This window comes from Anarrhichthys ocellatus, unplaced genomic scaffold (assembly GCF_004355925.1).
Source record: "Anarrhichthys ocellatus isolate YVR2014 unplaced genomic scaffold, GSC_Weel_1.0 scaffold6, whole genome shotgun sequence".
NCBI lineage: Eukaryota > Metazoa > Chordata > Actinopteri > Perciformes > Anarhichadidae > Anarrhichthys > Anarrhichthys ocellatus.
In genome coordinates, this window is record NW_022280036.1 from 11855964 (window position 1) to 11867190 (window position 11227).

Here is an 11227-nt window from a genome sequence, read left to right on the forward strand (position 1 = left end):
ATACAAATCAGGCTGACTAAATGATATGATATGATGTTTTATAAGTGACTCATATGCCTATTGGTTACATAATCCATGTCAGGATCCATGATTTATTCTCTCTTTCATTGTCTTTGTCCTTCTCCCCAGCGCTCCTTCTGACAATCTTGTCTTTCTCACTCTTGATCTGGGTCACATGAACAGTCAAGTGTCAGATCATTTATTTCATGTTGGGACTAGAGGCTGAGTGCGCTGTTATCACATCGCTGCCGACATTAGCAGTTAGCTGGGGGTCTTTAGGTATCCTGTGGTGTAACTGTAGCTCCTTCTCCAAATTGCATAACATGGGATCAAGCCAATAATACTCCAGAGTAAATGAAGAAGTGCTGAGGTTGTTTTACAGAAGGTTGTGTAACTGCTAAGGTTAGCAGTGAGCTGAGTGCATTACTGTCCCACTGAACCCCATTAAACTCACAAATGAAATGTTCCCAAACACATTTATTATTACCAAATCTGATGCAATCACCACTGATACTTACGCACTACTGATACAAGCCTGAACAGTTATTCAATACCAGCACAATAATAATCATGTTTTCTTACACAGAGCCAACAATGATTAGGACACTGTAGATTTCCAACTTTTCCATGAATGTTGCAGATTTTTAAACTAGAAAAATAATTTCACGTTCATACTTAACATATTAGAGATAAGGACGTACGACGACTTTGAGCCGATTGCCTGCATTCATCGCTGCTTGCTTTAGAATTTGAATTAGGTGTGTCTTACAGCCCGTTGGTGTCTAGGCGGGGAGTTAACCAATTGTTAGTTGTATTCATCCAATCACACAATACAGCAGTAGTCGATGCCATTGTTGTTGTTGTTGACACACTGGCGGAGATCTGCACACTACTGAGTGCACCCTTCTAGTTGAATTATTGGATAAATGTTGAGTCACAGAATAAATCTTAAAACAATTTAGAGCAATTTATAGCCTGAAAAACATCTTTCTTATGTTTTTTAGTTTCCCCTGTTTTTGTTGATTCTGTTACCGAATTGTTAACATATCAAAGGTCTTCAGTTATGGCTGAATTAAATGCAGCAATGCAACAATTTTACAAATGGAAATATAGCATTTATGCTGCAAAATGCCCTACAACCTGATTTATTTATGTGTCAACAATACTCAAGACTTATAGCTGACAAACTGGTGAGATAATTTGATATGTTACAAGTAAATTACACCCTGAAAAGATAGGCCGGCACAGTATGAGGGTCTGCTTTAATCATAATGCTCTTCATACTGAATCTCTGTTGGCGTCCCATTCAATTAGTCTATACTGATTTAATGAATACGCAGAACTTTTTTTCATTCACATTTGGTTTGACAAAAATACCGAATATTATAAAACGCTAACAATAAAACTTGTACAAAATTACCATTGCCTGACATGTGGCTTTCTGCAAATAGCTCACATAGTAACTGATAAAGTGCATTTCTGATACTTGAGGCAGATTATTATGACAATAGATTGAAGTTAGATGCGCAAAAATAAATGTCTCTAACACAACAGAATCAAGTCTACATTATGAACTGTTCCCTAAACCAAAACAATTGTAACCCACATCATTCCAAAGAGGAGGCAAGACTAAACACATTAACAACATCCCTTGTAATTTAATAGATGACAAACCCACCACTGCCATAAAAACAAAACATTACCTGTGTGGTTATTGTGGATTGTCAGTGCTGCACCAGGAGATACAGTACAGTAGGTTTGGTTCCTGAAGTTATTGAAAAGCTCATAAAAGCCCTCTGAAGTAAAGCTTCAGAAAAGAGGTTTGACGATAGAGTAAGGTGACAGGTTGTCTAAAGACAAATTTGGAAGGAGCTCAAAGATTTTAAATTTGGCTCCATTTACAATTCTAAGTAGCAAACAGTTGCATTGCTTGTTTGTTTGAATCACCTTTGTTAATCTCACATGGAGTTTACATTTGAATTTAAGGAATAGTTTGACAGTTGTGAAAGTGTAAAAAATGTTTGGTTTTACAGCCAATAAATAGTTTACAACATCACCTCTTGTAAAACCACAACTTGTTGTTTTAACACTTTTATTTTTATTTTTAACAAATAGAGGAGATAACATATATAACAGAGCTTTAGGTGTGCTGGTAGCCAGATTTTGTTACCTTTGGTCAGAGCCAGGCGCCTAGCTCCAGCTACATATTTATCGTACAGATGTTTCTTCTAAGCATATTTCCCAACATGTCAAACTATTCCTTTAAATATCAAACTTAATGGACAGCAACCACAAAACATGTGCTTGTTACTTTTAGATTCACGTATCCCTCAGGACTTCTCGCCATGTGGAGGGGAGTGTTCTCGCTGAAAGAGCAGGGTCACACCCTTCCTGAAGCGGTGGTCCCTGACACTGTAGATAATGACATTACAGCAACTGTTTCCTGTCAGGATCCAGAAGGCAAGAAAGGAAAAGTTACACCAGGTGTATCCCACCACGTTCCCGAGCACAAACACTGCGATGGGAGAGAAGGATGCTGTGAAGGCGAATGTCAGTATGCCAATTGTCTTGGCAGCTTTGATGTCTGAAAAGGAGGGCCTGTGAGAGCATCCTCCTCCTCCCCCTGCCCCTCCCCCTCCTCCTCCATCACTCAGACTCCCCTCTGACAGCAGTTTGCGTTTTCGGGTGTACCGTCGGATGCTAGTGAAAGACACAATGTTCACTGCTAATGTGCCACCGAGCAATGTAAAGTCAAAAGCTGGGAATAACAGCAAAATGTTGGCATCAGGTGGCAGCTGGCTGCCGAGCATTAGCGGCGTGTAGTTACACATACGACTGCACTCATTGTACTCCAAAGTGAAGTTTCTGCTGAAGATGAGGGGCGCAAGAGCCAGCAGGAAGCTAGCAGCCCAGGAGAGCAGGATGAGGAGCAGAGTTCTTCTCCGGGTCACCAGGGCGTCCTTGTGGAGGGGCCATAGGATGGCCACGCTTCGCTCCAGTGTCATGAGGAAGATGGTGCTGATGGAGACAAAGGTGCATCCGGCAAACACAGGACCAATCAGCATGCAGGGCTGCCAAGGGCTCAGCAGTCCCCCGAGAGAAGAGGAGGTGGCCGGTGAAATAGAACTGCCCTGGTACCAAATGGGAGGTGCGCTGGTCACCATCAGGGAGATTTCAGTGTAGACGGAGAATGGGACCACGAGGACACCGACCATCATGTCCGCTATGGCCAGGGACACTGTCAGAGAGAGAGAGACAACAAGAAAAGGAGGGCTAAGGGAACACATTCAAGCATTTTTTTTCTGGTCAATACACTTCCAGCTCTTTTAGATAAAATTGCACTATGAGTGTGAGAATGTGTGAGAATTTAAATTATAATTGTGTCGGTGCAAGATGGGCAACATCTCAATTAGATAAAGTGATGCAATAAATCACCAAGTTCTATTAGATCTTTGTAATTAGACCTCAGAAGGCCTTTGGTGTTGGCAGGTTGATCAATTATTCTTCATTAGCAATATTGATTTGAATAGAAAACATGATATTCCATTTAGCCATTTATTTATTTTCAGTATGAATATTGAATTTCTGCTGGAAGGAACCTTCCCTGTGGAAAGCACTTCAACACTAATCTAAGTTTATTAGTTTAATGACAGATTTGCATTGAATGCTAATATGATTAACAGCATTTACCTTTCAGGTATCCCTGTGGTGTTCGGGACTGCCTTGTTTGCACAAAGACAGTAAGGGTGACCACATTTCCAACCACGACAGCAAATGCCAGGCTGACCATGAACACCACTGCCAAAGTGCGATTGATAAATCCACAGCAACAGAGGGTGCAGAGCGGCGCCAGTGACTGGCCTGAACCGAGTCCTTCCTGAGCAGCTGCAGTGACATTAAACGGACAGTCTGTAGTCGGCAGCAGAACTGCTGTACTCCCAGGAACACTGACGTTGGAAAGCAGAGCAGTCATGGCCCAGGATAGACTGGATTTACCCCTTGTGATTTGTAGGCGGTAGGGCCGCTCAGGAGACCATGTCCTGGACTGGGTCACTATACTGATGAGAAATGAAAAATATATGAAAGCAGTTAAATGGTCCGTCGAAATAAAGAACCTATATTGTAAGAAGCAATATAAAGTACAGTATGTCATTGATCTGCATGTCAAGTTTTATGGCACAACTCTCTCTCTCACTTAAAAACAAATCAACACTCTCCCATCAACCATGTAGCTTTGATTTAAAAAAAAAAAAAAAAAGTATGGGCAGTGATTTTGTGGTTACATGCTTTTCTTGTGCCCTAACACTGTTGGAAGCACCTCAATCTGTCGGTACCTATGCAGAGACTCTAAGTTTAGGACCAAATGTCTCCCTCAGCTGACAACCAAATACACGGGTCCTTCAATCATTGATGCTGTTCTCTGGGCTGGAAAACAGGAAGGTACACACATCCAAGAAAACATAAGGTAACAGGAAAAGACATGTTCAGACCAGAACAAAATCAAATCCCATGTTTTCACTCTGGCCTTGGGTGCAGGAACAGCCAACAAAACATCACAGTTATGAGACTTGAAATCCATTTCAAGTTATTAGCAGTAGCCTGAGAATAATGAGAGGTTCTTGAGAAGCAGAAAAAAAAACACTTGAAGGTGTGTAGTGTGAGACCAGCATATAGTTCAGGATTTAATAAAGACTCAATTTGACCTTCCACAAATTAGATTCACAGACACTGATTGTAAAAAGGAATTGTAAATACAGTGAGCCAAATAAATATACTGTAATCTCTAATAAAAACATATCTGTATGGAAACGGGTAAGAGATAATACAACTTGTCAATCCTTTCTTGTTTTTCTATGATATCCGTTTGCAGTGCTAACAGCATAGAAAGTCGAATGGATACATGAAGTGGAAATGGTTGATCAACAGCAGCATTCCTTTATGTGATTCAATCAGCTGTATTTGTGCCTATATTGTTATATACTATATGCTTGGTATTTACTTAGAAATCATACAAGCATTCAGAGAGGACAGCATGTAGTTATGTGTCTTTCTCCAAGGCTCTCTGCCTTGTTACGCAATAGACAGTGACATCCGTGTACAGTGTCTTTTATAAGCTGCTCAAGCATGCTTAACTAAAGGCACAGCCGAGTCTCCCTAAAAATTAACCCTTGTGTTATGTTGAGAATGGTTATACTTCCTCACTGTTTGGGGTCCATAGACTCCACAGCTGTACGTGTAAAAATAATAACACCCATTGCAATATTAATTATTTTTTTGACCTTTCAAAGAAAACAACAATATGTAGTCAAATATATCCCTTTGTTACAAGCTGGGCCTGGTGATGAAGGTGATGTTACCTTGTAGGGGTCAATCAGATCTCAGGGAGGCCTGTCTCCTCTTCTAATCCTAATAGACTCATTTAGGATCTGGGACGCATATGCTGCATAAATAATGCTGTCAACACCAGTCACATGTAGAGAACATGAAAATACACTGTATTTAAGCATTATTTAATATTGAGGTATACGCTGTAACTAACTGTAATCCTGGGTTTAGCAGAATCCTCCTCTGTTGTTCTGTTTGGTGAAAGTCAGACTGGGAGAATATCTGCCTTTATGCTTTTGATATTCACTTCACACCTTTGACACTAATACAGCAAATGTCATACCTTCAAGGATATCATTTCCAAGAGGCCAAGATTTACAAAATAGTGTTTTGAATGTTAACATTATATGAATCTTGTGAATATTTTAAAAACTGAAGTGATAGTCCTACCCTTTAAAATACTTAGAGGCTTGGGAGGGAAAGACGAGATATTCTGGCACCAATCAGTGAATCCTTTAACTCTGCTTCAGTTTTTTACTGTATAACATGAGTCAATCAAATACGTCGTAGATCATTAAATCAATTATTTCGTGCAGTGTAAATGGGGATGGTAAAAAGTAACTATGAAACGATTTGCTGTAAATGAACAGTATTTTTAAAACCTTTAGGCAATTGTTTTCATGTCATAACAGAGCAATTCCTTTACTTTTAATTTAAGTGAAAAGCCATTAATGGGCTTTTTGCCTTTACCTTGAGTGAAGATGACAGGCGGAAGTCTTCCTTGTGGCAAGACCTCAGGCGTGATGAGACAAGCAGCTGAGAGGAAAGACAACACACACACACACACACACACACACACGGATCTGTTAGAGAGATACAACCCCAGCATCTTCATAATCAGTACAGATTGAGAAATCTAGGCCTACCTGTGTTTGTGTAAGCGGAAAATAAAATACAAACACAGCACAACATGGCCTAAAATGGGCCATCATTGTGTGTGTGTGTCTTCTTGGAATATATTAAATGAATATAGATAAAAACTCTTTCTCCAGCTCTTATTTTCTCTAATTGTTGTTGCCCACTTGAAATAGTTCAACATATTTGCTGAAGTTGATGTACTTGTATTATAGTTCCATGCATTTATTGTAGGTTGTTTTGGATAACAAGGTCAGCTAAATGAATGTAATGTAATAAGACGAGTAGGCCTAATGTGTTTGCCAAAACCTCTTCAAACCATAGACTCTATGCTTCAAACACAGGATTTATAAGTATTTATTTTAATCAGGATGATGAAGCTCTGGATCATAAACAGTGGATCAGTTTTCAAAATCTGACATTATGCGCCCCCCACCCCCTCTTACAAAACTGAGACAAGTGCAAAACGTGATGATTCTCAGGCAAGTTCTGGAGAAATGAAGGAGCGTCTTTTCCCTTATAAATTTTGAAGTGGATTTATGGACATTAATTCACCATGGATGTCAAAGATAACGATATCTTCGGAAAATGTAAGTTACACTTTATCTATAAAGATACCGTATGTAGGCCTATCATGGATGTGTGTTCATCATAGTATTACCGTAAGCTAACAAGCACCTCACTTAAGGTGCCGTTGATGAGCAATTATGAGTATGCAGTCATCCTATATTCCCAGGAGCCACTGTCGTCGTGATGTTTTGTAGGTTTTTACAAATAATTGTGATTGGGAATAGCAGGTGTTCATTACTTCACGTAAATCTGACTGACGTTTTCTCCCAATACATTTCAAGGCCACCCTTGGGTTGGAGTGAACCAAACTGAGCATTATGGATTGACTGTTATATACCATCAGAAGCCAACAGGGGAACAAAAATCCAACAGTGAGTGTGATTTTTGTTCTTCTTGTTCATTATGAACACGGAACTGTAGTTTAACTCGATCACATCTTGGTGCTGTCAATGCTCAAAGAGCACAAAATGTGGATTAATCTGCCCATGAAAATATAGGCGCCAACAAATCCACTACTTCTATGTGAGTAACGTTTGCTATAAAACATTGCCTGTTTTAACAACAAAATGTTATTTCAATAACATACACAAATGTCAACTGCTTAGTGGCAGGATAGTCAGGATTACCAAAGTTATTAAAATACATGTCTGGGTTGGAAGCAATAATATCTGTGCTTTTGTGAAAATCCATCTTGATGTTGAGATTCTCTGAATCGATTATCAGCTCTAACTAATAACTGAAGCTAGCATTCATTCACCATATTTAACTAAGCCCCTTCAATGATGTCACAGTTGTCATCCTCTGGGGACCATTGTGCTGCAATAGCTGCGTTTATGTGTAGGTTGTTCATGCATGCAGTGAATTTCCTTTGACAGTGGCAGTGTCCCCGAGTGACAGGTCAGGCATATGCAGGAAGACTGTGGGGGCTTGGCTTGGCTCTCAGGCCAGGTCGCCCAATTCACAGAAGGGTCATTTGCAGTAATGATGGACAGGCTGGTTTAAAGCCGCCTGAGGCCGTCTGCCACAGCACATGAGCAGAATGACAATTTTCTCTTCACATTTTGGTCATTCTGTCTGTGTTTGTTTCCTTGTGTTGGTCAGAGAATTGCCCAAACAACACATTTCTAAACACATAAGTGTTACTTTCTTGTTATTGTTGTTTTAACTTTCCTGTGTTAATGTCTCATTTACAATTGTGGCAATACATTTTCTCTGGCAGCATTTATTCTCGCTATGTGTCTGTCTCCCAACAGTAGTTCTATTTTTCTCTGTATTCTTTTAAAAACTTAAACATTTATTAAACTGTAAAATATTTTATAGTTCAATTTATAAAGCCACACCCCTCTTCCCAGACTAAGCCCATTCTTTTGTAAAATAAATAAAAGGAAATCATTTATAACATTAAAACTATATTCATTATAGTAAATGCTCTTGTCATGTTTTGTAAATGCATCATAATTCTAAATTCAATGATAATATAAATTAAGGGGGAAGAAAAAATTGATACACTCGTATATCGCAATATCATGATTTGTGATACTGTATCGATTCTCAAAGGACTATTGATTTTTAAATAAAAGTTATCCAAAGATTCATGGCAGGCAGTGGTTCATTTTGTGTTGAGTTTAAACCCCCGAAAGCTTTGATGTTGGATGTTACAGAACTGTGAAAAATGCAAATGCCGGTCCCACTGATTGCATCAAAAAATGTCTGCAACTGACGGTGTGTTCTTTATACAATGACTTTCCTAAAATTAGATTTTAAAAAATCACCTTGCTTACAAATAGCAATATATTGAATCATTACCTCTGCATCATGATAGCGTATTGTATCGCTGTTAGAACATCGTTCATTGCTCCTTACCCAATAGTATTACTATTGCACACAGAACGTATTACATAGCTGTTCAGTAATTTAAATAATCTTCCGGTGTAATTTATTTTAATGTTGCTCTTAAACACTAAACTGTTAACCCATGATGTCCTGACCTTTGGTCTTCTTCTCTTGTAGATATCCAACAAGTATTTATTGTGTATTACAGTGTATCAAAATTCAAAAACTGCAACAATATCTTTGAAAAGTGAAATTCAAATTGAACAGGACAGATTTAAGTGTATGCAGGTGAGAGCCGATTAATGTATGAGTACATCGAAAGACAGCAAATGGGCGGGAAAAAATGTACCCAATTATTTACATTGTGTCATTATGAAGTACATTTTCCTGTTACATTCCCAGGGATTTCTCTGCCATGTAAATGTGGGAAAGCATTACTCATAGTCAGTCCATTTTTTTAATTGAAATATTTTGATGACAGACATTGCTATATGCTAGTTAATAATAATTAAATGTATCAAACCTGGAAGACATAGTCAATTAACTTGAGACAATAATAAAGAAACCTTTTACTCCAGAAATGTACATGCTTGTCAGTTAAAAAAAAAAATGTAATACATTGCAAATGAATATCACTCAAGAGCGCTAACACTAAATTAGTCTAAGCAAAGTAATTATTCATATGCAAACGCATATGTGAGTGCAGCCTGACACGCATCCATTTTTAGTCATTGCTAAAACAGAAGTTTCTTTTAAAAACAAACAAATGTAGAAATGTTTTATCTCCTTGTGTGGTATTTATCGTGGAAAAGGCCTGTCATCTAATACCACACATACGTTATCTTACCGGCATTTCCACTATGATGGACCAAAGAGCAGTTCTGCAGACAGAGGTTGATAACAGCAAAACAATCCAGTATGAAAGCGCTGAATTAGTGGAGGTAAAATCCAGAGAAGAAGAGAGTGGAGATGGAGTCTTCCTATTATTCATTCTCCTGAGAAGCACACATTCAGCACAGAGCCTCTCGCGCACTCCAGCTCTCTGTCGCTGCGATTCAGCCTCTCCTCCACCTCTCTCGTGCTGTGGAGCGCTCAACCTCCAGCTTCTTCCTCCCCTCTCCTCCCCTCTCTGCCCCTCACCCTCTGAGCGCCTTATCAGCTCTTATCAGCTTATCAGCTCTTCCCTCGGAGCTTCAAGGTAAAGTCCACAGCAGCTCCTTTCTCACTCTTCCTCCCACGTTCGCCCTCTGATGTGCCTCCTCTACCTCCTCTCATCTTCTCCCCCTCGTTCCCCAAACATCTCTCATGCTTCGGAGCTTACAGCCTCCGTCACTGTGGAACCCTTGCTTTCGGGCCACGCTTCGTTATATATTTATTTAACTCTTTAACTTTGCCCTCAAGCATCTGTTTCTTTGCTGTACACATTCACTCTTTGTATCTTTGTTGTGCCCAAACTAATGACAATGATCTCTAGTTCTACATTTCTAAGCCTCGGATCCCGTGAAAAATAAAAAAAAACAGACACAGAATGAATGAGAGAGACACAGATGGAAATAGAGCCACAGAGAGATATTACATTGCACTAACGAGAGGAGACTGTATAACAGTATGAGACGGGGGGAAATGCACCCATCCTCTAATGGATGCTCTCATTTGTCCGGCTTTGCCCCCCGATGGCCTTGGCCCATGTCCGTGGCTTTGATCATGCCTGGCACATGGGTCATGTCCTCTCCTCTTTGTTGCCCCTAGTGAGCAGAAACTACAGCACTCAAGTGAGGCCCCTGCCCTCGGACATGGTCTGAGACACTGGGCAGCATGTTGCAGGACACATCACTGATTTGCCCTTGCCTTGACACTACCTCTGCATGCAAATGTACATATCTCAGAGACAAGTTATTCAACAGCAACGACTTTGAAACTGAAATATAAAAATGAAGCTCAGATTCTGAATACTGTCAAATAAAGGTTCTCAGGAAACTAGTCTTTACCTGTATTCCAGCTCAGTTCCGCTTCCTTATGATCAGCTTCTGTGTTTGATCAAGTTGAGGGTGCACTAGCCTCAGGTCACTGAATAATGTAAAGCTTTATCCACACCGCCACTGTGAAATGACTTCATTTGAAACCAGTGTTTGATTTTCATATCCAATGATATGCTTTAACAGATAACCTTCAGGAAACTTTCAAGTCCAAGATATGAATCTGAAATCTAGTCAGGCTTGTTAAATGTGGGAACTTGTGTGCTGCTGACAACATGGAAGGGGAAGGGAGGCTTGCCTTCCATGTTGTTTCTGTACATTTTCTGTCAGTATTCATATATACTGTATATATATATATATATATATATATATATATGGTGCAATATAAATCCACCCTTGTGTGTTTGTATAAGATTCATTGTATTCTATTTTTAGCTTAATCCGTAGCCTTTTTTTGTATTTCATATCTATCAGTATGCTTATGCATTTGTGTTGGCATTGGATTGACTATATTGAAATATAAATAGTTTGGGTGAGACCATGTCTACTTACTTTGTTTGTACTGGTATGATATGAAAACTGGAAACTAGTAGAGGAAAATTGTAAAG

General features: G+C 39.4%; 1 protein-coding gene across 1 annotated transcript; it reads right to left on the reverse strand.

Annotated features, from left to right (window-relative positions):
• Positions 1 to 939: 939 nt before the first annotated feature.
• LOC116383128 (trace amine-associated receptor 13c) lies at positions 940 to 9735 on the reverse strand. The gene is made up of 4 exons (XM_031846708.1): positions 9491 to 9735; positions 6076 to 6141; positions 3691 to 4058; positions 940 to 3238 (listed from the first exon to the last, which is right to left on the reverse strand). Exons 3-4 carry the CDS (start codon positions 3971 to 3973, stop codon positions 2331 to 2333), a joined length of 1191 nt encoding a protein of 396 aa, XP_031702568.1. The 5' UTR covers positions 3974 to 4058; positions 6076 to 6141; positions 9491 to 9735; the 3' UTR covers positions 940 to 2330.
• Positions 9736 to 11227: the final 1492 nt, after the last annotated feature.

Coding starts and splice junctions, on each gene's coding strand:
- LOC116383128 (XM_031846708.1), bottom strand. CDS start 3,973: ATGACTGCTCTGCTTTCCAACGTCAGTGTTCCTGGGAGTACAGCAGTT. Junction 3,239..3,690: donor ACCACAGGGATACCTGAAAG/GTAAATGCTGTT, acceptor TCTCTCTGACAG/TGTCCCTGGCCATAGCGGAC.